Here is a 24,310-nt window from a genome sequence, read left to right as displayed (position 1 = left end):
AACGCAGGAGGAAAGAGTGCACCAAATTCATCCCCAGGGAATAAGCTACACCCAGGGTGACTGCTTCACTCAGCTCATTAGTTATGTGTTGTGCCTTTCTGGACTCAGTTATTCCCAGGACTACAGGGACCATGTCCCATGGATCACAGTTGTGGGTATAAAACTTCCTGAACACTCTAAATCGGCACTTTCTGACAACAGAGAAACACCACATCTCTCTTCTCTCGGCAGGTATGTGCTATTGTCTCACATCACAGTTACACAACTTTACAGACTCCAGGGCCCTCCGCGGATATAGAATTCATGACCTAAAAGACTAAAAGTCTCAGCCTATTTTCAATTATAGAAACAAACCACATGATTAGAAAAAAATAGGCAATTACATAGTGCCTGAAGCTTCCACTATTTCTCAGGATTTTCTTACAGAACAGTGTAAATACCATTTCCGATGCAAAGAAGCTTACTTAGCTCAGCTTTACCACAAACAGACATGCCGAGTCAAAGACCTTCCCTTTCCCAAAGAGCTTAGAAAGATAAAAACTCATTTACTTTCACAACTCCTTGAGCTAAGCAATAATCTCATCATACTAAGATGATTTTCACCACGATTCTCTCACAGCAGTGACCTGAGGTACTGTTTGATACTCGGATTAGTGATCGGGAGTGTTCATGTGTAGGACATGATTAACCTGAGTGTTCTTCTATTTCTATAGTGTGTGAATTATATGGAACACCTGGGATTCACTCACTGTGAACCTCTGCCTCTGTGGACTAAGTCCTTCACTGAGCTGGTACCAGTGCCTATTAAGTATCAGAGGGGTAGCTGTGTTAGTCTGAATCTGCAAAAGCGGCGAGGAGTCCTGTGGCACCTTATAGACTAAACAAAGTGTTGGAGCATAAGCTTTCGTGGGCAAAGACCCACTTCGTCAGATGCATGTACAACACTTCGGTTAGTCTACAAGGTGCCACAGGACTTCTCGCCGCTAGTGCCTATTAAAAAACTGATCTTCATTTTTTTCACTTAATTTGTTACAGAGAATGGGTAAGTTGCCCGCGCCATCCACTGGCCCACGTCCCATAGATGCCTGATGGAAGGAGATGGAAGAGGGAAATCACTCCGTGGTGACTGAGTTCATTCTCTCAGGATTGACAGATCACCCGGAGCTACAGGTCCCTCTGTTTGTGTTGTTCCTATTGATTTATGTTACCACCCAGGTCTGTAATGGGGGGATGGTCTTGTTAATCATGACTGACCCACAACTCCACTCCCCCATGTACTTTTTCCTCAGGAGTTTGTCTTTTTGTGATCTTTGCAGTTCCACAGTAATTGCCCCTAAGTTGCTGCAGATTTTCTTAGCTGAGAGGAAAAGCATTTCTCACACTGCCTGCGCTGTGCAAATGTATTTCTTCCTTGTTTGCGTAGATATTGAGTGTCTCTTGCTGGCTGTGATGGCGTATGACCGTTATGTGGCCATCTGTAACCCCCTGCTCTATACGGTCACCATGTCCAGGCAGCGTTGTGGCCAGCTGGTGGCTGGGGTGTGCGCTGTAGGTTTGGTGGATGCAATGATACTCACATGTTCTACGTTTCAGCTGTCATTCTGTCACTCAAATATCAGCAATTTCTGCTGTGACGTACCCCCCTTGCTGGCGCTCTCCTGCTCTGATACCCACATCAATGAGATTTTGTTGTTTGCATCCATGTGCTACACTGTAATGATCAGCGTGGTGACCATCCTCCTCTCCTATGTCTGTATCTTCTCCACCATCCTGCGGATCCGCTCTGCCAAGGGCCGGCACAAAGCCTTCTCCACCTGCGCTTGTCATTTGACCGCAGTGGGCATGTTTCATGGCTCTCTCATTTTTATGACTTTCCAACCGAGCTCCAGCTATTCCACGGGCACAGACAAAATAGCCTCAGTATTCTACACACTGGTGAGCCCCATGCTGAACCCCCTCATCTACAGCCTGAGGAACAGGGAGGTGAAGGACGCCGTGAGGAAAGCCAGGAACAAACTTCTAACCAATTCCTGAACCTGTTCATCCCAGTGCTGGTTGAGTGATGGCAAGTGGAAACATTGGAATTCAATTCCCAGCTCATTGTGATGTCATCTCATAGAACTCAGAGTAGGATTGTTCATTATTCCATTGATATTATTATTTGTTTGGTTGTATTCCAACAAAGCTTGCTTGCCCCCACTGAGATCAGAGAGGTTTTTTTATGCTATTATTCCAGCCAAAATAAAGGAAACACCTGTTTCACATGTGTGAGTATGTAAATATACATAATTTGCTTTGAATGAATGGATCTGTTTGTATTTGAAATGAAGGGGGAAAGTCAAATGTCTCTGCTTTGTAGCTGGGTTGGATTATTTGTAACCGGTTTGGCTTCATTAACACATCTGTGATTTCTATGGCTGCAGCAATGGTAGTTTTTGCAAAGATTGTCACCTGCTTTCTGTCTATGAACCATGAGGAAAAACATAATTTTCCTCACAACATCTTTCCCTTCATCTTAAGGGAACAACAGAAGTAAGGGTATGTCTACACTACCCTCCTAGTTCGAACTAGAAGGGTAATGTAGGCATACCGCACTTGCAAATGAAGCCCAGGATTTGAATTTCCTGGGCTTCATTTGCATAAGCGGGGCGCCGCCATTTTTAAAACCCCGCTCGTTCGTACCCCGTGCAGCGCGGCTACACGGGGCATGAACTAGGTAGTTCGAACTAGGCTTCACGCATTGGACTGGTAGGTTCTGGCTGAAAGGCATTCCGCTGGTAACACTGCAGCAGTGGATGGTGAGGGTAAACTTTCCTTTTAATTTGTTTAGCTTGCTAAGATAGGTGTTAGGTGAATTTCATGTTTTATTTCTTTGTAACCAATTCTCTGCCTCACTATTTGTAACTTCTACTTGAGAAGAAGGTTTGCACAAGCCACTTTTCTGTTAATAAAAGGACGACTTTGAATGAAGCGATGTTGTCCAGGAGGGTGCTGGACAGTACCAGACACACATCCCATTCAGCATCACTAAGCCTTGTGGCCTAGAGATTAGTGCTCTGTGTTGACAGTCGGAAAGCTGCCAGAGTCGGAGCCCAGATATTTAGGTGGGAGACTGAAATACAATGCAGAATGAGGGACTTGGTTGCCACTCTCTTACCTACAGTTTTTTCCTCTACCCACGGCCAGTGAGGGTTAGTTAAGCTGCACCTGCCGAGGGGGAAGAAAGGGATTTTACCATCCTAACACACACACAAACTGCCTGTAACACCCACAGCCCGCAACTCCTCTGAACCCAACAGTCTGGGACAGGAAACTTCGGGGCTCCCCAGCGCCCATCCCCAAAGGTTCCAGACCAGCCTGAGGGCAGCAGGTCCTGAGTGCCTCCCCCAGCGCCACCTCCAGTGCCAGGAGAGAAAGGGCCAGGTACGTAGGGGTTTTCCTGCCATTTTAAACCACGGCCCAGAGGGGTTTTCATTTAGTGGGTCTGGACAAAGCCCCTGTGTGTTGCTGTCACTGTCCCCGGTTTGGTTCTATGTTTGTCAGAGCTGGGTCAGGTTCTGTCCCCTGTTTGTCCCCCTTTGTAACCAGTCCCCGAGCAACCCCCTGCTCTGTTAGCATCTGGACATCCCCTCCTCTCTCTGTAATGCACCCACCAATATTGGGGAGCCCATGCTGGTGCTCAAGCCCCTCTGCCAGCCCATGACAGGGCATGAGCACTAAAATTTGCTAGCCTGCACTCCACTAGGTTCTGGTGTGTGAGGAGAATGTGTGTATGGGGGGGTCTTTCCCCTTCTCGGTCAGGGGTCACTTTGGGGGATTTCCAGAAAGCCTTTGTCAAGATCACTCAACGAGGGTTAAGTAAAGTCACTTATCATGGGATAAAAGAGATGGTCCTATCATGGATCGAGAACTGGTTCAAAGATAGGGAACAAAAGTCTGAAATAAATGGTAAGTTTTTGAAATGGAGAGAGGTAATTAGTGGGGTCCCCCAAGGGTCAGTCCTAGGACCAATCCTATTCCATTTTGTTGTAACTAATCTGGAAAAAGAAGTAAACAGTGAGTAGCAAAATTTGCAGATGATACTAAACTGCTCAAGGTACTTAGGACCAAAGCAGACCGTGAAGAACTTCAAAAAGATCTCACCAACCTCAGTGACTGGGCAACAAAATGGCAAATGAAATTGAATGTTGATAAATGTAAAGTAATGCACGTTGGAAAAAATAACCCCAGCTCTGCATCCAATTTTATGGGGATTGATTTAGCTACAGCTACTCAAGAGAGAGATCTGGGAGCCATTGTGGATGGTTCTCTGAAAACATCCAGTCAATGGGCAGTGGTAGTCAAAAAGCAAAGAGAATGTTAGGAATCATTAGAAAGGGGATAGAGAATAAGACAGAGAATATCTTCTTGCCCTTATATAAATCCATAGTACGGTCACATCTTGAATGCTGCTGTGACAGGCTATGGCTACGCTGCCATTTTTTTCCCAGGAGAAGATATGCAAATCACGCTCATATTTGCATATCCTCTTCTGATTCTTTTTGAGGAAGAGGTTTTTCCAATATTTGGCCCCATGTAGATGAGGCCAACTGTCGGGAAAAAAAACCCTCTATAGAAAGACCCTGTAAACCTCAATTTTGGGAAGGGAAAGAATCCCTACAAGGAGGGATGCCTGGCGGAAGTGGACTCTGCTTTCTTTACACGTGGTATACTACTCCCATAATGCAGTAACCTTCTTCAGAGAGGCAAAGGCTACGTCTAGACTACAAGCCTCTTTTGAAAGAGAGTGTCTAGACTACAAGCAGATTTTTCAAAAAAGCCAGCTGCTTTTTCAAAAGAGAGTCTATATGCTCTCTTTCGAAAAAGCACAGTTTGCATTTAATACGAAAGAGTACTTTTGAAAAAAAGGTGTTATTCCTTGTAAAATTAGGTTTGCCGTGATCGAAAAAACTGCTGCTTCCTTTTGATTTACTTTCAAAGGGATGCAGCTGTAGTCTAGACACACCCAAAGTGTCCTCCTGTACGGGTGGGCCATTGTAAGCCGGGAACTAGATCAGCAGGTGGCCCTGCTGCAAGAATAGGTGGCTTTTCTGAGTCTGAAAAACAAAGGGATCAGTTAGTTCAGCCGCAAGCTGCTGAGCTGATGGCTGAAAAAGGCCAAAGTGACATTGTTGAGCTTGCAGGTCTCCCAATTGGAGGCTCAGTTGAAAGAGTTGATACAGCAAGTGGCCACGGCAGAACAAGCTGCTGAGATAAGCTCCCTCCCCCAACACAGACAAATTCTAACTGGGAGCAAAATCTACGGTGTAGAGATGCAGGGGATGAGTGAAAAGTCAAGAAAATGTTGCCACTAAGGAGATTAACCAAATATGTGTCGTGGGAGCAGCTATCAGAACAGAATCGAATGGCTGAGGATGTGTTTAGGAAACTGGCTGCATACAAAAGTGGCAACAACAGTAGCTCAGTGGAAATAGCAGCATCTATTAGCCCTGATGTTGTCTTTGTGGGAAATAGACTTTGAAGGAGCCAAGGTTCCCAAGACATCCAAGTGGTGGCACCCATTGCAAACGATGACTGGAGTCACCCTACCATGAATCTACCTGTAGAGGGGAACTACAGCACTATGAAGCAAAAAGCTTTGGTGGATGAAGGGGCCTCCAGCAGCTTGTTATGCACCAGAGATAATGATCTGATTTCCTTAATGGGAATGTCCCTTAATATGAAATTAACATCACACAATGGGAAACAGAGCTTAACACCATTTACCCAAGAACTCACAGGAGTCTTGGGCCCTTTGTACAGCCGAGGATCCATGGGATTCCAGGGTCTTGATGGAGGTGGGATTTTGGGTATGGCCCTCCTATCAACATGTAATGTTCTAAAAGACCTGCCAAATAGGATAATAAGCAGTGCTGAAAATGGAGAAGCAGGGAGATCCCAGTAGCCCACTAACTCACAACCATAATGGCAGACTCTAATGGTGGGGAGTGATTTTCTGTTTCTACCAAGGACACCGAGTGACACTTTAACAATGTTTGCTACCTATGCCCTTGGGATAACAGACTCCTGCTGGCCATTATGGAATATCACAGTCTGTGGTAGGATGGATGGAAAGAAAGAATGAATTTGGGATGTTTCATGAAATTATCTTTTCCATAGACGTCTTTCAAACAAAATAGCAATCTTCTCCCCTCTCCTCAAACTGGGCCTTTAAGACTCTGGTGACTTTCTAGGACAGTCCAAAAAGAGGGGAGTCCATCATGCATCATGGGGGATGGGATCCAGTTTGGGTCCTTGCCTCATGGCAGATAATATCGGGCTGTGATATCTGAGTCACCTCTGTGGTATTCCTGAGGGGATCTATTGTGTTTTCAGCCAAAAGCTTTCAATCGCCACAAACAAAGCCTTTGTGAAGCAGCTCAACACAGTCCCAGGGTTGAACTTTGAAAACAAGAAGATGAAATGCACGCCCTGTTGCACTGTGCATCATTTAGTAACATAGAAGTAAAGAGCACGCCAAATTAATCCTCAGGGAATGAGATGCACCCAAGGTGATTTTGCTTCACTCCGCATCGTAATCACGTGTTGTGCTTCTCAGAGATCAGCTATTGCTGGTTACTTCAGAGAGCATGTCCCATGGATCAGAGATCTGGGTATAAAATTTCCTGAAGACTCAAAAGTGGCACTTTCATTGATGGGGAAACACCACATCTCTTTCCACAGCAGGTACGTGTTACTGTTCTGCATCACAGTCACACGCTCATACAGACACTGGCATGATCAGCACATAGTGAATTCATGACCTACAACACTAAAAGCCTCAGCCCACCTTGAGCTATTGAAACACACCTTGTATTTGGAAAAACAATGGGCAATTGCATAGTTACTGAAGCCCCTGCTTTCCAGTATTTCTCAGGATTTTCTGACAGAACAATGTAAATGCCGTTTTAGTTGCAAAAAAAGCTGAATTAGCTCAGCACACAAGCTTTTCCACAACACACATGCCATGCCACAAAGCTCTTTTTGCCCAAAAAGGGTGAAAAGTTTGCTCACACACCTTCATGAGCCAAATAATAATCCCATCACACTGTTTGCTGCTTCTATTTGTGATCAGGACTGTTTGTGTCTGTGATGTGATTATTCTGTGTGTATATTGGGTGCATTGTATAGAACAACTGGCATGATCAGCCGTTAACTTCTGACTCTGTAGACTAAGCTCATCTCCAATCTTATACTGATGCTCATTAAGATACTGATCTCTATTTTTCTTCTCTTAATTTGCTATCAAGAAAAGACATGTTACCTGAGCCATCTAATGTTCCCCTATAGCTGCCTGATCTCTGCTCCGAGGAGATGAAAGCGGGAAATTACTCATTGGTGACTGAGTTCATTCTCTCAGGACTGACAGATCGTCCAGAGCTCCAGGTCCCCCTGTTTGTGTTGTTCCTACTGATTTATGTTACCACTCTGCTCTGTAATGGGGGGATGATCTTGATAATTACAATTGACCCACAACTGCACACCCCCATGTACTTTTTCCTCAGGAGTTTGTCTTTCTGTGATCTCTGCTGTTCCACAGTAATTGCCCCTAAGATGCTGCAGACTTTCTTAGCTGAGAAGAAAAGCATTTCGTACATTGCTTGTGCTGTGCAAATGTATTGCTTCCTTGTTTGTGTAGATGTTGAGTGTCTCTTGCTGGCTGTGATGGCATACGACCGTTATGTGGCCATCTGTAACCCACTGCTCTATACGGTCACCATGTCCAGGCAGCGTTGTGAGCTGCTGGTGGCTGGGGTTTGTGCTGTGGGGTTGGTGGATACATTGATACTTACATGTTGTACCTTTCAGCTGTCATTCTGCAGCTCCAACATCATCAGGCATTTCTACTGTGAAATGCCCTTTGTTATGGGGCTGTCCTGCTCTGACACACGCATCACTGAGACTGTGATGTTTGCTTCTACATGTTACACTGTGGTGATCACCGGTGTGATTATCCTCCTCTCCTATGTCCTCATCATCTCCACCATCCTGCAGATCCGCTCAGCTGAGGGCCGGCGCAAAGCCTTCTCCACCTGTGCTTCCCACTTGACAGCGGTGGTCATTTTTCAAGGCACCGTTACTTTTATGTCTTTCCGGCCAACCTCCAGCAATTCCATGGACATGGACAAAATAGCCTCATTGTTCTACACGCTGGTGATCCCCATGTTGAACCCCCTCATCTACAGCCTGAGGAACATGGAGGTGAAAGCTGCCCTGAGGAAAGTCATGAATAAACTTCCAACCAATTCCTGAATATTTTCATCCAAATGCTGGTTGAGTGATGGGGAGTGGAAACAAGGGAATTCCCGCCCATAGTGATGTCTCGTAGAGCTTGTGGTGGTATTGTTCATTATTACATTCATATTATTTGTTTGTATTCCAACAAAGCCTACAGGCTCCAATAAAAATCAGGGCATTATTATGCTATTGCTCCACCAAAATTAAAGGTGGCACCTGTTTCACATGCGTGAGTATGTAAATATTAGCTCGTGTTTTCCAGCAGAGTGCTGGACAGTACAAGTCACACATCCCATTCAGCATCACTAGGCCCTGTTACCTAGAAGTTAGTGCTCTCTGCTTTCAGGTTGAAAAGCTGGTAGAGTAGGAGCCCAGAGATTTAGGTGCAAGGTTGCATTACAGTACAGAATGCAGGACTTTTTGGCAACTCTCTTATGTGTAGGTTTGGCATCCATGTTCCTCTATTGCACTGAGAAGGAAAAATGCTCTATGACGTAAAGCAGTATCTATCACTCCCTAACTTTGGTCTTTGTTCCTAGCTCAACAAGGGGCCTCTATGCAACCTAAAATCAAGATGTTTACTTTCCCTCTGATAGAAGTTGTGACAATGAATAGAGTAAAGCTCACAGGGTTCTCAGAGATATGACATTGATGACGTGTCATGGAGCTGAAGCTGATCTCCATGGTGACTTGTTAGGGAGTTTTGATTATGGCTTGTGGCACGAGGAGTACAGGTAGTTCGGAATAGGAAGTCTAACCCGAACTACCTAGTTCGTGCCGCGTGTAGCCGCGGGGACGGAGTCCAAACTAGCGGACATTTAAAAATGGCGGCGCCCAGCAACATGCAAAAGAAGCCCGGCAAATTCAAATCCCGGGCTTCATTTGCAACTCCGGTTGCCTACATTAACCACCCTAGTTCGAACTAGGGTGGTAGTGTAGACATACCCTAAATTAGCAGCAGCAGCAATGGTGGTTTTTCTTTCTGACTTGGCAGGTTTTTCCCTGGGCCACTTCCCCAAACAACCCCTCCAAAATAGCTCCCTCTAGACTTCCTCTTCCATCTTCTTGAGGGTTTACCTGGCTCCTTTCTTCTTCACTGCTGCAGGCCTGGACTCCACCTTCCCTGCTGCTGCTGCTCCCCCTGGGACAGAGCAGATAAGGGGACTGCTTTAGGTCAGCTCCTCGGCTCCTTTCTCCCCACAGCTTGCTCTGTGGTGAAGGTGTTGGGTGGGAGTTTTTAAGGGGCCCTTCCATCTGGATTCCTAGGTGGTGGCTGGCTCAGCTCTCGTGGAGCACTGGGAGGTAGTTCACCCCCACTGTTTCCCCTGCATTTCTGCTGGTGCTCCCTCCCCAGCCTGAGTTGTTGCAGGAGTCCTTTGCATCCCTTGGCCCCACAGCCTGCCTCCCGGCCTTTCATTTGCTCTGCTGGGTCCTGCCGTGGGAGCTGTGGGCCTGCCACTGAGGCACCTGTGGGCTCACTTGGTCTCCTTCCTCCCAGCAGTGTCTCGTTCTCTCTGTCCCACTTTCTTGAGCAGGTACCTCCTCCCCGCCTGCCCTCCCTCTCCACCACTTCCCCCCTTCCTGGTTGCCCATGCCCCCTCTGTTCCTTTGTTTGGCACCTGAGCCTCCCCTTCTGTTTTAGTTACTCTCCCGCCACACACCATTTCACTTCCTCCATGTTCTTTAAATAATTTATCCCCTCATGTCCCCAGTGCAGCCGTAGAAGCCGGGTTTTCCGTCCTGTGCTGGGTGTTGCACCTCTTGTTCCTTTATTCCCCCTTCCCCCTATTTGTATCACTGCCTTCTCACCCTGCTTCCAGCCTGGGGGGCGTGAACCTTCTTCCTCCCTTTCCTTCTCCCCCTTGCTCCCTTTCTTTGCACTACAGGCTTCCTGCGAGGCCTGGGAGCTTGTCATAGGGAAACGCTGCAACCGTGCCCTGGCATTTCACCCCACCCACTGAGTGGGAGGAAAACCTCCTCATACCTTTAGGGGTGGACTTTGGAGCCAGCTCTCCCTCTGAGCCCCCGGACACTTCACAGCGCTGTGGGGCAGCTGAGGTGACCACGGAGGTTGCAGAGGGGGTAAATGCCTCTTTCCCAGAGTGCCTGCTTGGGGAAGCCATGCAGGATGCCCCCACCGACAAGTGTGACCACGTGGTGGTGGGCCGTGGCCTTGCTTTCCTCTCGCAGGAGGTTAAGGCCCTAGGTTTGACCCCGACTACCTGAGAGGGCATCACCTTGTCCAGAAAGGACGACAACTGTCCTCTCCTTCTGACATGCCACCCTCCCCTCTCTCTGCCCCCGAGTTGCCCCAGGGTGAGACCATCTGCCCGGCCATTGTCAGCACTTTGGCCATGGCCACTGAACTCTTGGGGGCTGCTAGCAGGTGGGAGCTCCCACTGTTCTCCATCGCCCCTGGTGCTGGGGCCTCTGGTACTGCATGCCCAGAGGCACCGGGGTCTGGTGCTGGGGAGACACCAACTTCCCTTACCGTTGCTATCGATCCCCTGCCCTGCAAGGAGGCACCGCGTCCCTGAATCTCTTCTGCTGAGGCTGCTGATCCTATTCCTGCTCCTAACCCCTGTCCCACTCCTGTTCCCTGCTCAGCTCCTCTCACAACCAAATTTCCCACTCCTCTTCCTGCTCTTCTTCCACCCCTTCCTCTGAATCTGTTTCCTAACCCCCCCAATTCCTCTTCCTCCTCTTCTCAATCTCCTCCCTGGCCACTTACTTTCCCCTTGCCCTATTAATGCTCCCCTTCCCCTCCAGGCTGCTACATTCAGTTCAGATATTGGCCCCCGGAAAGTGGTTTTTGTTTCTTCTGCTCCCAGCAGGTCTGGGGCTGTTCTTCCTCCGCCACTGCCACTACCATCTTCCCAGCAGGGACTTCACGGTCCCTGCCTTCCTATGTCAATCAGTCTTGAGGCCCGGAGTGGGGCGGGCTGCCCCAAAGATATTCAGGAGCCTGAGGCCCCAACACTCGATATGCTGAGGGCCAGATGCATGACTTCTTGGGAGACATCCACGGCTCCAACAACAAAGTGGCTCTCACCCTTCAGTACTGGGGAGATTTCCATCTCACCCTTCAGACCATTAGGGCCATCTTGGGGGAGGGTGAAGGGACTGGGTGGCAGGAGGCTATGGCCTACCAGTGGGCCCACAGCTTCTGCGATGCCCTGTTCATATTTGGGTATAGTCACACTTTGTTGCGAGCCCAATGGGGACTGCCAGCCCTCCTGCCAGTGAGGATCTTCCCCAGCCCTCTCGATGCTGCCGTTCATCCTTGATATTCTGAACACCCAGGACTGTAGTCTGGGTCTCCACAGGTGTCAGGTACTCTCCTTCCTTCAAGAGGGGTTTTCTCTGGTATCTACCAGCAGGAGACCCTTATTGCTCCAGCTGCCGAAGCTAGTTGGAGTCTGGAGTGGAGAAACAGGGTCCCCCTCTCCTCAAACTCTGGCTTTAAGACTGGTGATTTTCTAGGACAGTTCAGAAAGAGGAGAGTCCATCATGCATCATGGGGGATGGGGTCCAGTCTGGGACCTTGGCCAATGGCAGACGACATTGGACTCTGGTATCTGAGTTACCTCTGTGGTATTCCTGAGGGGATCTGTTGTGTTTTCAGCCAAAAGCTTTCAATCGCCACAAACAAAGCCTTTGTGAAGCAGCTCAACACAGTCCCTGGGTGGAACTTTGAAAACAAGATGAAATGCACGCCCTGTTGCACCGTGCAACTCTGGTAGAAATTGCCTCATTTAGTAACACAGGAGGAAAGAGTGCACCAAATTAGTCCCCAGGGAATGAGTTGCACCCAGGGTGATTTTGCTTCACTCAGCATCATAATTAGGTGTAGTGCTTCTCTGAGATCAGCTATTCCTGGTTACTTCAGGGAGCATGTCCCATGGATCAGAGATCCGGGTATAAAATTTCCTGTACATTCCAAATTGGCACTTTCATTGATGGGGAAACACCACATCTCTTTCCACAGCAGGTACGTGCTACTGTTCTGCATCACAGTCACACACTCATACAGACACCGGTGTGATCAGCATATACTGAATTCACGACCGACAACACTAAACGCCTCAGCCCACCTTGAGCTATTGAAACACCTTGCATTTGGAAAAAATATTGGCAATTAGATAGTCACTGAAGTCCCTGATTTCCAATATTTCTCAGGATTTTTTTTACAGAACAATGTAAATGCCATTTGAGTTGCAAAAAAAAAAAAGCTTAATTAGCTCAGCACACAAGCTTTTCTGCAACACACATGCCATGCCTCTTCGTGCCCAAAGAGGGTGAAAAGTTTGCTCACACTCCACTAGGATGATCCGAGGAATGGAAAACCTGTCTTATGAAAGGAGACTCAAGGAGCTTGGCTTGTTTACTTTAACCAAAAGAAGGCTGAGGGGGGACGTGATTGCACTTTTTATATATATTAGAGGGATAAATACCAGGGAGGGAGAGGAATTATTTAAGTTTAATACCAATGTGGACACAAGAACAAATGGATATAAGCTGGCTAGTAGGAAGTTTAGACTTGAGATTAGACGAAGGTTTCTAACCATTAGAGGAGTGAAGTTCTGGAACGGCCTTCCAAGGGAAGTAGTGGGGGCAAAAGATCTATCTGGCTTCAAGATTAAACTAGATGGGTTTATGAAGGGGATGGTTTGATGAGATAACATGATCTTGGTAACTAATTGACCATTCATTATCAGTGGGAAATAGGTCAATGGAGGGATGATAGGAGTTACTATAGAGAACTTTCTGGGTGTCTGGCTGATCGCCATATTTGGGGTCGGGAAGGAATTTTCCTCCAGGGTAGATTGGCAGAGACCCTGGAGGTTTTTTGCCTTCCTCTGTAGCATGGGGTACAGATCACAGCTAGAGGATTCTCTGCATCTTGGGGTCTTCAAAGTATTTGAAGGCTTCAATATCTGAGATATAGGTGAGAGGATTATTCTAGGAGGGGTGGGTGAGATACTGTGGCCTGCACTGTGCAGGGGGTCAGACTAGATGATCATAATGGTCCCTTCTGACCTTAAAGTCTATGAGTCTATGAGCCGAATATTAATCCCATCACACTGTTTGCGGCTTCTATTAGTGATCAGGACTGTTTGTGTCTGTGATGTGATTATTCTGTGTGTACAGGGTGTGCATTTCAGAGAACAACTGGCATGATCAGCTGTGAACTTCTGACTCTGTAAACTAAGCCCATCTCCAATCTTATATTAATGCTCATTAAGAAACTGATCTCCATTTCTCTTCTCTTAATTGGTTAGAGAGAAAAGACATGTTACCCGAGCCATCTAATGTCCCACTGTAGCTGCGTGATCTCTATATCGAGGCGATGGAAGAAGGAAATCATTCGGTGGTGAGTGAGTTCATTCTCTCAGGTCTCTCAGACAGTGCAGAACTGCAAGTTCTTCTGTTTGTGTTGTTCCTACTAATTTATGTTACCACCCTGGTCTGTAATGGGGGGATGATCTTCTTAATCACAATTGACCCACAACTACACACCCCCATGTACTTTTTCCTCAGGAGTTTGTCTTTCTGTGATCTCTGCTGTTCTACAGTAATAGCCCCTAAAATGCTGCAGACTTTCTTAACTGAGAAGAAAAGCATTTCGTACATTGCTTGTGCTGTGCAAATGTATTGCTTCCTTGTTTGTGTAGATGTTGAGTGTCTCTTACTGGCTGTGATGGCATACGACCGTTATGTGGCCATCTGTAACCCACTGCTCTATACGGTCACCATGTCCAGGCAGCGTTGTGGCCAGCTGGTGGCTGGAGTTTGTGCTGTGGGGTTGGTGGATGCAATGATACTCACATGTTGTACCTTTCAGCTGTCATTCTGTCGCTCCAACATCATCAGGCATTTCTACTGTGAAATGCCCTTTGTGATGGGGCTGTCCTGCTCTGACACACGCATCACTGAGACTGTGCTGTTTGTTTCTACGTGTTTCACTGTGGTGATCATCACTGTGACCATCCTCCTCTCCTATGTCCTCATCATCTCCACCATCCTGCAGATCCGCTCTGCCGAGGGCCGGCGCAAAGCCTTCTCCACCTGCGCTTGCCACTTGACAGCGGTGGTCATTTTTCAAGGCACCCTCATTTTTATGTCTTTCCGGCCAACCTCCAGCAATTCCATGGACACGGACAAAATAGCCTCATTGTTCTACACACTGGTGATCCCCATGTTGAACCCCCTCATCTACAGCCTGAGGAACAGGGAGGTGAAAGGTGCCCTGAAGAAAGCCATTAATAAACTTCCAACCAATTCCTGAATATTTTCATTCAAATGCTGGTTGAGTAATGGGGAGTGGAAACAAGGGAATTCCCTGCCCATAGTGATGTTGTCTCCTAGAGCTTGTATAGCATTGTTTGTTATTACATTCATATTATTTTTTTGTTTGTATTCCAACAAAGCCTGCAGGCTCCAATAGAGATAAAGGAATTATTATGCTATTACTCCAACAAAATTAAAGGAGACAACTGTTTCACATGTGTGAGTGTGTAAATATAAACTGGTGTTTTCTAGTAGGGTGCTGGACAGTACAAGACACACATCCCATTCAGCATCACTAGGCCCTGTGACCTAGAAGTTAGTGCTGTATGCTGTCAGGTTGAAAAGATGGCAGAGTAGGAGCCCAGAGATTTAGGTGCAAGGTTGTATTGTATTACAGAATGAGGGACGTGTTCGCCACTCTCCTTATGTGTAGGTTTGGCATTCCTGTTCCTCTATCGCACTGAGAAGGAAAAATGCTCTATGACATAGAGCAATATCTATCACTCAGTAACTTTGGGCTTTGTTCCAAGCTCAACTAGGAACCTCTGGTGCAACCTAATCAAGACGTTTACTTTCCCTGTGATAGAAGTCGTGACAATGAATAGACTAAAGCTTACAAGGTTCTCAGGAATACTACACTGATGACATGTAATGGAGCTGAAGCTGATCTCCACGGTGACTTGTTAGGGAGTTTGGATTATTAGTGGCAAAGTTCTGGATGTGACCCATGGGTTTCACGTTACCAGCAGATAATATTAGCCTCAGAAATTAGCTGTGGCTCTATACACCACTCATTTCTCTCTACGGGACGCAGGATCTGCAGTTTAGTAGTCCATACACATCGCAGGCTAGTCCATGGTTTTGGGGTGAAAACATCTTGGTAGTCCTGATCTGCCTTCTTGAGAAAGGCTCAGTGTTTGCAAGGGAGAAGGTTTGGGGGAACCCAGTGCCTCCCGTTACTCTGGGTTCCAGCCCAGGCCCCTAAAATATCTCGCTGTAGTACCCGTTAACCAGCTCTCAGCTCACACACAGCTTCTTCTTGTTCCTCCCTTTGGGTACGTCTACACTACAGCGCTATTTTGAATTAACTTATTTCGAAATAAGCTAATTAGTTAATTTGAAAGAAGCTAATTTGAAATAACACATCTAGGCACAAAATCTAATTCGAAATAGCATTTTGCTATTTCGAAATAGTGCAGCCATACTGATTGGATGCTGGATCACATTTAAGGGCAGCTGAAACTGGTTCCAGCAGGGCATCAGGTCAGTAGTTGCTTTGTGTGGCTGCTGTCTGAGGCTATCTGAGGCTCGTGCTTAAAGGGACCCCCCTGGACAGCCGGTTCTCAGCTTTCCCGCTTGTTTGCCTACCTCGCCGAGGGACAGCAAAGCGTTTTCCTCTCCTCCTGATCTGGTCGCTCTCATTTGGGACACCACAGCACTCGGCACCATGGAGCCAGAGCCTCCCCTGGGCACTCTGGTGCTCATGTTGAACGTCTTGCTGCAATCCTGGCAGCAATTGCTGGAGGCTTCCTGGCACCTTTTGCTGCAGGCCAGCCCCCTGGCCCTCCCCCTACACATGCTGGGGGCCCTGGAGGAGCGGCACCCGGATGCCAGCATGCCCCACTACATCTGGCGTCTGGACATCAGCAGCAACTGGTGGGACCACATTGTCCTGGAGTGCTGGGGAGACCAAGAGTGGACCCAGAACTTCAGGATGAAGAAGGACACCTTCCTCGAGCTCTGCGAGTGGCTCGCCCCTGCTTTGCGGTGACAGGACACACACAGGAAGCCCACCATTCCCCTCCACAAGCGGGTGGCCATCGCCTTCTGTAAGCTCTCCATGCTGGATAGCTACTGATCCGTGGGGAACCAGTTCAGAGTGGGGAGATCCACCATTGGAGCGGTGCTCATGCAGGTATGGCTCTCACTTGCCACTGGGTCAGGAGGGTGGGCTGCAAGGAGGAGATGGGCTGCTCCAGGGAAATCGGGGAGCAGGTGGTGTAAGTGCCCTCCCCAGGAGGGTTCGGTCTGTCCCAGCCGCGCTACAGACCACCCGCAGTGGCCGGGATTGCTGTGGGGGTTGCTCCTGGGAGTGGGGTGCGGGGCAGTGCCAGGGAATGAACACTCCCAGCCACCTGGGCACCCCAGTGACCCTCTGTTTCATGTGTCTCTCTGCAGATGGTGAAGGCCATCAGCAGGGTGCTGCTCCGCAGAGTCGTCTGCCTCACCGACCTGGATGCAGTCATCCAGGGGTTCGGTGCCCTATACTTCCCCAACTGCGGGGGGGCAATTGATGGGTTACACATCCCCATCCGTGCCCTGGACCACCAGGCCTCCCTCTACATCGATAGGAAGGGGTACTTCTCTGTGATCCTGAAGGCCGTGTCTGACCAACGGGGCCAATTCACGGACATCAATGTGGGCTGGTCCGGCAAGGCACATGATGCGCGGGTGTACCGCAACTCCTCCATGTGCCAGAGGCTGCACACTGGGACTTTCTTCCCCGACCGCCACATCAGGGTCGGGGACATGGACATGTCAGTGTGCCTGCTGGGGATGCGGCCTACCCCCTACAGCCCTGGCTGATGAAGCCCTACACAGGACACCTCAACCCCTCCCGGCAGGCCTTCAATGCCAGGCTCAGCAGGGCCCACATTGTGGTCGAGGGGGCTTTTGGCCGACTGAAAGCCCGATTCAGATTCCTCCTCACCCACCTCGACCTCTCCCAGCACAATATTCCGCATGAGGTGACAGCGTGCGGTGTGCTCCACAATTTATGTGAGAGGAAGGGGGAGGCTTTCCTGCTAGCCTGGATGGCAGAGGCTGCCTGCCTGGCTGGCCAGTACACACAGCCCTGCCTAGCTGCCAGCCGGGAGGCACTTCAGGGGGCTGTCCGCATCTGGGAAGCAATGTGGGAGAGCTACCAAGCGGATGAGGACTGAAGTCTCCCTGGCATGCCCCACTGGAGCCTTGTGCCTTACATTCCACCCCCACCTCCTTCCCCTTTCCCCTGCCTAACCCCCCTTCCTGATGTGCAATAAAAACACCTGTGTTGCCACAAAGAAATCTCTTTATATAACATAACTGAGGTGAGGAGAAGGGGGGGGAAAGGGTGGGAGAGGGGAGGGGGAAACCTGGGAGGAGGGAGCTGGAAGGGGGAGGCAAGGGGAAGAAGAAGGAGGGGAAGCTCAGGATTGGGGACCCTGCCGGCCCTCCCCTCTCATAGCACTGCAGATGCGGAGGTCTCTGTGTTCCCAGGGGGGAGTGGGTATGGAGGGTGGGGCAGGAGGGACGGGGGTGTGTGCAAGGAGCGGGAGGGGGAACAGGGGTGGGAGGAGTAATATCTGGGGCAGCTGCAGGGGCTGGAGCATCAGGAGGCAGCAATGGTTCTGCCAAGGCCTGCAGGTGCTCGTGGAGGGCATGGCCGTGCTCCTGCAGCTCCTGCAAGCTCTCCCACCGCAGCTGTAGGTCTTCTTGCACCCACTGCTCCTGGCTGTGGACCTGCCATCCCTGGAATCGCAGCTGCTGCCTCTGGAACTCCTCCTGGTTGCAGGTGTGCCTGCTGGCCCGGGTGCAGGTAGATGGCCCAGGTGGGGTGGTGCAACCTGCACTCGCAGGTGCTGCAACCTGCACTCGCAGGTGCTGCGGCTGTGGTGAAACAAGATAAGTGGTCAGTTCTCCTTGGGGACACAGTGGGTGAAACACAGCCCCGCTCTGCACGACAAGGACGGCAGGTCTCCGCACCATCACGTTCTGCTATCCCTGGGAGTGTGAGCTGGCCCAGGACTGCACCCCAGCCCCTGTGCTGCCTCTAGTGTAGTGTGGGGGAGCAGGGGAAATGTTACCTACCTCTATGTAGAGGGAGCATCTGGAGGAAGGGCAGTGTGCAGTGTCTCTCCCCGGGGTCAAGAGCCTGTCATGTGCCTTCACATGTAGACGCGTGTGGGGAACAGGCCAGGGCCCCTGCATGGCACCCAGCTGGGGCCACATGTCGCAGCTGGCATGGCAGATACAGAGATTGCTGCCTGCTCCGTGGTCAGCAAGGCTCACGCACATGGTCCCTGAGCTCCCCCTCCCTCCACCCACTCCGCATAAGGGGAATGTAATGTGACTCACATGTGGAGACCTACCCGGCCTCGGATGAGGCTGCTGACGGGCTCTCCGGTACGGCTTGGGGGTCCTGGGTGCAGGGCACACTCCCTGCAGGCTCCAGGCTGCTGTCCTCCTCTTCGTCCACTTCCCCTGTGTCGGGGCAGGGCCCTCTTCCCTGGGGTCGATGACGACCAGGGGGGCATGGACCGTCTGACCCTCCAGGATGTAGTCCAGGGCCTCGAACTGCAGGCAGGCCTCCAGGTCAGCTCCTGGTTGGGAGGCCCTGGCATAGGCCTGCCACAGCTCTTTGATCTTGCTCCGCACCTGCTCCTGGCTGTGCATGTGGCCTCTGGTGGCCAGGCTGGCAGCCATGCAGGTGTAGACAGCCACATTCCTGCACCTAGTGCATATATCGTGGGCATTGGAGGCCTCCCCTCAAACCTCAATGAGGTCCACGATCCCCGCACTAGACCAGGAAGGCGCCTGCCTTTTGCGGCCCCTGGCAGGCTACTGGGAGCTACCAGCCTGGTCCTGGGGAGTGGTGGAGTGTTGGATGGCAGCGGGTTGCTGGCTCATGCTGTGCCAGGTGCACAGTCTGCTGGCTGTGTGCTGGCAACTGGCACAAGCACTGCGGCCAAAGTCTGCCCCTTTAAGAGCTCTGGAGCTGGTGGGGAGCAGACAAGTTTTCCTGGTTGTGCCCAGAGTGGCCACCAGGGCTCCTTGGGAAGGGCTGGAAGCCCCCTAATTCGAAATAACTGTCTATACAGCACTTATTTCGAATTAGATATTTCGAATTTGTTAACGGTTAACGTTGTTAACGGTTCTAAATCCTGCTGGAAAGGGATAACAAGTGGAGTTCCTCAAGGGTCTGTTTTGGGACCCGTACTGTTCAATATCTTCATCAATGATGTAGATATTGGGATAGAGAGTACGCTTATTAAGTTTGCAGATGATACCAAACTGGGTGGGGTTGCGACTTCTTTGGAGGATAGGGACATAATTCAAAATGACCTTAGCAAGTTAGAGAAATGGTCAGAGGTAAACAGGATGAGGTTTAATAAGGAGAAATGCAAAGTGCTCCACTTAGGAAGGAACAATCAGTTCCATACATACAAGATGGGAAGCGACTGTCTAGGAAGGAGCATGGCGGAAAGGGATCTAGGGGTCATAGTGGACCACAAGTTGAATATGAGCCAACAGTGTGATGCTGTTGCAAAAAAAGCAAATATGATTCTAGGTTGTATCAACAGGTGTGTTGTAAGCAAGACTCGTGAAGTCATTCTGCCGCTCTACTCTGCACTAGTTAGGCCTCAGCTGGAGTACTGTGTCCAGTTCTGGGCGCCACATTTCAAGAAAGATGTGGAGAAATTGGAAAGGGTACAGAGAAGAGCGACAAGAATGATTAAAGGTTTAGAGAACATGACCTATGAAGCCAGGCTTCATGAACTGGGCTTGTTTAGTTTGGAAAAAAGAAGATTAAGGGGGGACATGATAGCGGTTTTCAAATATCTAAAAGGGTGTCACAAGGAGGAAGGAGAAAATTTGTTCCTCTTGGTTTCTGAGGACAGGACAAGGAGTAATGGGCTTAAAGTGCAGCAGGGGAGGTTTAGATTGGACATTAGGAAAAAATTCCTAACTGTCAGGGTGGTCAAATATTGGAATAAATTGCCAAGGGAGGTGGTGGAATCTCCCTCTCTGGAGATATTTAAGAACAGGTTAGATAGACATCTGTCAGGGATGGTGTAGACGGAGCTTGATCCTGCCTTGAGGGTGGGGGGCTGGACTCGATGACCTCTCGAGGTCCCTTCCAGTCCTATTATTCTATGATTCTATGATTCTATGATTCTATGAATTTGGTGTTAATCCTCGTAGAGTAAAGTTTACCAAATTAGAAATAAGGGCTCCACTATTTCGAATTTATTTTGAAATAGCAGTTTGCCTGTGTAGACGCTATTGAAGTTAATTCAAAATAACTGCTGTTATTTCGAATTAACTTTGCATGGAAAGAGTGAGGGTATGTCTACACTACAATCATTTTTTGTCTCCCCCTCCTCTCCTTACCTGGGGGAGGCCTTTTAGAGTAATTCCACTGGCTGTCATTGGCTGTAGGTGTTGAGTGACTTGTCTGAGGGAGCAATTGAGTTAATTATCTCAGGTGTTTTTCTGCTTTTAGAAGTTCTACGAGGAATAACGGTAGTTCGAATTAGAGATCCTAATTCAAACTACCTACTCCGTGCTGCGTGTAGCCGCAGGCATGGAGTTCAGACTAAGGGACATTTAAAAATGGCGGCGCCTGGGAAGATGCAAATGAAGCCCGGCATATTTAAACTAGGTTTGAACTAGGGGGCTAGTGTAGACATACCCACTGAGTGGAGGCCTCGGCTGCCTGGCAGGGGATGGGAGGGGGGCTCCCTCTTCTTGGGGGTTTACCTGGCTCCTTTCTTCTTCACTGCTGCAGCCTGGACTCCACAGCGCGGGCGGCTAATTTGCGCCCAGGGCCGACCCCCTCTCCAAGCGCCTGGGGCCGGCGCCCCCCCAAGCGCCGCGCACCCAGAGCGTGGGTGGCTAATTCGCGGCGTTCCCGGGGCCAGCGCTCACTGTGCGCCATGCGCCCGGGCTGGCTCCGGCACCATTCATGCACCACGTGCCCGGGGCCAAGCCAGCCCCGAGAACTTGGCGGGCGCACACAAATGGCCCCGTGGGCGCCATAGCTCTCAGACTCCGCAAACAAAGCCTTTGCTGCTCAGCGTGACAAAGACCCCACTTTGAAAACAGGAAGATGAAATATACGATCTGTTATGTTGTGTAACTCTGATAGAAATTCCATCATTTAGTAAGACTGTGGGAAAGAGTGCACCAAATTAATCCCCGGGGAATGAGTTTTGTCCAGGATGATTTTGCTTCACTCAGTAGCTTAATTAGGTGTTTTGCCTCCGGAGATCAGTTATTCCCAATTACTTCAGGGAGCATGTCCCATGGGTCACAGATCTGGGTATAAAACTTCCAGAATATTGAAAATTGGCACTTTCTTTTGATGGCGAAACACCACATCTCTCACCTCAGCAGGTACGTGCTACTGTCCTGCATCACAGTCACATACAGACACCAGCGTCGTACAGCAGCTACTAAATTCATAACCTACAACAATAAAAGTCACCGCCCAATCTTAGCGGTAGAAACAAACCACATGCTTGGAAACAATAGGCAATTACAAAGTCCCTGGACTCCCTGGTTTTCTCATAGAGCACTGTAAAATGACATTTCAGATGAAAAAAGCTTTATCAGGAGAGCACACAAGCTTTTCCCCAACACACATGCTGAGCCACAGAGCTCCCCTTGCCCAAAGAGGGTGGACTTACACTCGTTTACTCTTACCCCGCCTTGAGCTAAGCAATAATCTGATCACACTAAGATGATTTGCACCCTGATTCTCGCTCAGCCGAGCAAGAAGTCACTGTTTGTTCCTCGTATCCGTAAAGAGGAGTATTTGTGTGTCATGCTTAACCTGTGTTTCCTTGTATGTGTACAGTGTGAGCATTGTATATGGAACAACAGGAATGACCAGCAGTGAACACCTAGTTCTGTACACTAAGTCCATCCCTAGTTGTATACAAGTGCCCATTAATGAACTAATCTCCACTTTTCTTCACTTCCTTACAGAGAAGGGACAGATTCTCTGAACCCACCCACATGACTGTAGCTGCCTGATCTTGCCTCAGAGGAGATGGAAGAGGGAAATTATTCAGTGGTGACTGAGTTCATTCTCTCAGGACTGACAGATCGTCCGGAGCTCCAGGTCCCCCTGTTCGTGTTGTTCCTACTGATTTATGTTATCACCCTGGTCTGTAATGGGGGGATGATCTTGTTAATCACAATTGACCCAGAACTCCACACCCCCATGTACGTTTTCCTCAGGAGTTTGTCTTTTTGTGATCTCTGCTGTTCCACAGTAATAGCCCCTAAGATGCTGCAGACTTTCCTAGCTGAGAGGAAAAGCATTTCGTACATTGCCTGTGCTTTGCAACTGTATTTCTTTCTTTTCTTTGTAGATATTGAGTGTGTTTTGCTGTCTGTGATGGCCTATGACCGTTATGTGGCCATCTGTAAACCGCTGCTCTATACAGTCATCATGTCTAGGCAGCGTTGTAACCAGCTGGTGGCTGGGGTGTGTACTGTGGGGCTGGTTAATGCAATGATACACACGTGTTTTACATTTCGTCTTTCATTTTGTCGCTCCAACATCATCAATCATTTCTTTTGTGGCATCGCCCCATTGCTGCCGCTCTCCTGCTCGGACACCCACATCAATGGGATTCTGATTTTTGCTGCTACATTTTATATGGTGGTGATCACCATTGGGACCATCCTCCTCTCCTATGGCTACATCATCTCCGCCATCCTGCGGATCCGCTCTGCTGAGGGCCGGTGGAAATCCTTCTCCACATGCACCTCTCACTTGACCGCAGTGGTCATGTATCATGGCATTCTCATTTTTATGACTTTCCAACCCACCTCCAGCTATTCCTTGGAAACAGACAAAATAACCTCCGTGTTCTACGCGTTGGGGATCCCCATGTTGAACCCCCTCATCTACAGCCTGAGGAACAGGCAGGTGAAGAATGCCTTGAGAAAAACAATGAATAAACTCCTAAGGAATTTCTGAATTTGTTCATCCCAGTGCAGTTTGAGTCATCGGGAGTGGAAATAGGTGAATTTAATTCCTAACCCATTCCGTTGTCATCTCAAAGAGTTTAGAGTAGTATAATTGATATTATTATTTGTTTGTATTCCAACAACGCCTGCTTTGCCCAACTAAGATGAGGACTTTGTTATGCTATTACTCCAGCAAAATTAAAGGAGGCAGCTTTTTCACTTGTGTGAGTATGTAACTATATGTCATTCGCTTTGAATCCATGGATTTGTTTGTATTTGCAATGAAGAGGGATGCTTCAAATGTCTCTTTTCTTTGTAACTGGGTTGTTTTCTTTGTAGCTGGCTTGGTTTCATTAGAATGTATGTAATTTCTATGCCTGAAGGAGAGGGAGTTGTTGTAGAGATTTTTGTCTCTTTTTTGTATCCATGCACTATGAGTAAAAACATTTTCAACACAAAGTCTTTCTCTTCATCTTAAGGGAACAACAAAAGGAATAGGACCATGGTACCTAAGAGACAGCATGGGGTGTGTGTGTGTGTGTTCTGTGACAGTCTGCACTGAACAGAATACAAAATAGCACAAAAAGCGTGAATTTTCTCTACAACATAAATTAAATACAGAGATAAAAATCAGACACTAAATATTTACACCTCATCAGGAGGTTAGCTATTTGTTCTTGCTCTTAGTTTCTTTAGATGTATTATAGACTGTGAAGGGTAGCGGTTCTGGGAATTGTATGGCGTTGGGGACTGAGAGTGAGAAATGGATGAAGCTGCTCCCATAAATGAGTTTTTAGTTCAGAGCTGCCTAGAAAATATTAATCTCAACCTGATTCCTATCTGAAAAATCCCTAAACATTGAGCACATAGCAAACTTTAATTATCTACAACAAACTTTATATTTCAAAAAACATTTTCTATTTCTACATCCCTGTACACCTCATTGTATGAGGGATAAGAGATGTCTCAAAATAGTGCGTTATTTCAAAATTTGGTG

General features: G+C 48.5%; 4 protein-coding genes across 4 annotated transcripts; all 4 read left to right on the top strand.

The window, feature by feature from the left end:
- The first annotated feature begins 874 nt into the window (after positions 1-874).
- Positions 875-2,035, top strand: LOC102460741 (olfactory receptor 5AR1-like). The gene has a single exon (XM_006117266.2). It carries the CDS (start codon positions 1,099-1,101, stop codon positions 2,032-2,034), a length of 936 nt encoding a protein of 311 aa, XP_006117328.2. The 5' UTR covers positions 875-1,098; the 3' UTR covers position 2,035.
- Positions 2,036-2,182: 147 nt separating this feature from the next.
- Positions 2,183-14,566, top strand: LOC142829340 (olfactory receptor-like protein OLF2). Its single transcript, XM_075928828.1, has 2 exons — positions 2,183-2,267; positions 13,560-14,566. Exon 2 carries the CDS (start codon positions 13,628-13,630, stop codon positions 14,564-14,566), a length of 939 nt encoding a protein of 312 aa, XP_075784943.1. The 5' UTR covers positions 2,183-2,267; positions 13,560-13,627.
- On the top strand, positions 7,354-8,292 carry LOC102460498 (olfactory receptor-like protein OLF2). Its single transcript, XM_075928829.1, has one exon. It carries the CDS (start codon positions 7,354-7,356, stop codon positions 8,290-8,292), a length of 939 nt encoding a protein of 312 aa, XP_075784944.1.
- A 7,818-nt stretch (positions 14,567-22,384) lies between the features above and the next one.
- Positions 22,385-23,618, top strand: LOC102460015 (olfactory receptor-like protein OLF2). The gene has a single exon (XM_006117263.4). The coding sequence runs from the start codon at positions 22,385-22,387 to the stop codon at positions 23,321-23,323; it is 939 nt and encodes a 312-aa protein (XP_006117325.3). The 3' UTR covers positions 23,324-23,618.
- The last annotated feature ends 692 nt before the right edge of the window (positions 23,619-24,310 follow it).

This window comes from Pelodiscus sinensis, chromosome 4 (assembly GCF_049634645.1).
Source record: "Pelodiscus sinensis isolate JC-2024 chromosome 4, ASM4963464v1, whole genome shotgun sequence".
NCBI lineage: Eukaryota > Metazoa > Chordata > Testudines > Trionychidae > Pelodiscus > Pelodiscus sinensis.
The sequence above is the reverse complement of the archived record's forward strand: the minus strand, read 5'-3'. Positions and strand labels throughout refer to the sequence as shown.

Excerpts from the sequence above, each read along its gene's own strand:
- LOC102460741 (XM_006117266.2), top strand. The coding sequence starts at position 1,099 with ATGGAAGAGGGAAATCACTCCGTGGTGACTGAGTTCATTCTCTCAGGA.
- LOC102460498 (XM_075928829.1), top strand. The coding sequence starts at position 7,354 with ATGAAAGCGGGAAATTACTCATTGGTGACTGAGTTCATTCTCTCAGGA.
- LOC142829340 (XM_075928828.1), top strand. The coding sequence starts at position 13,628 with ATGGAAGAAGGAAATCATTCGGTGGTGAGTGAGTTCATTCTCTCAGGT.
- LOC102460015 (XM_006117263.4), top strand. The coding sequence starts at position 22,385 with ATGGAAGAGGGAAATTATTCAGTGGTGACTGAGTTCATTCTCTCAGGA.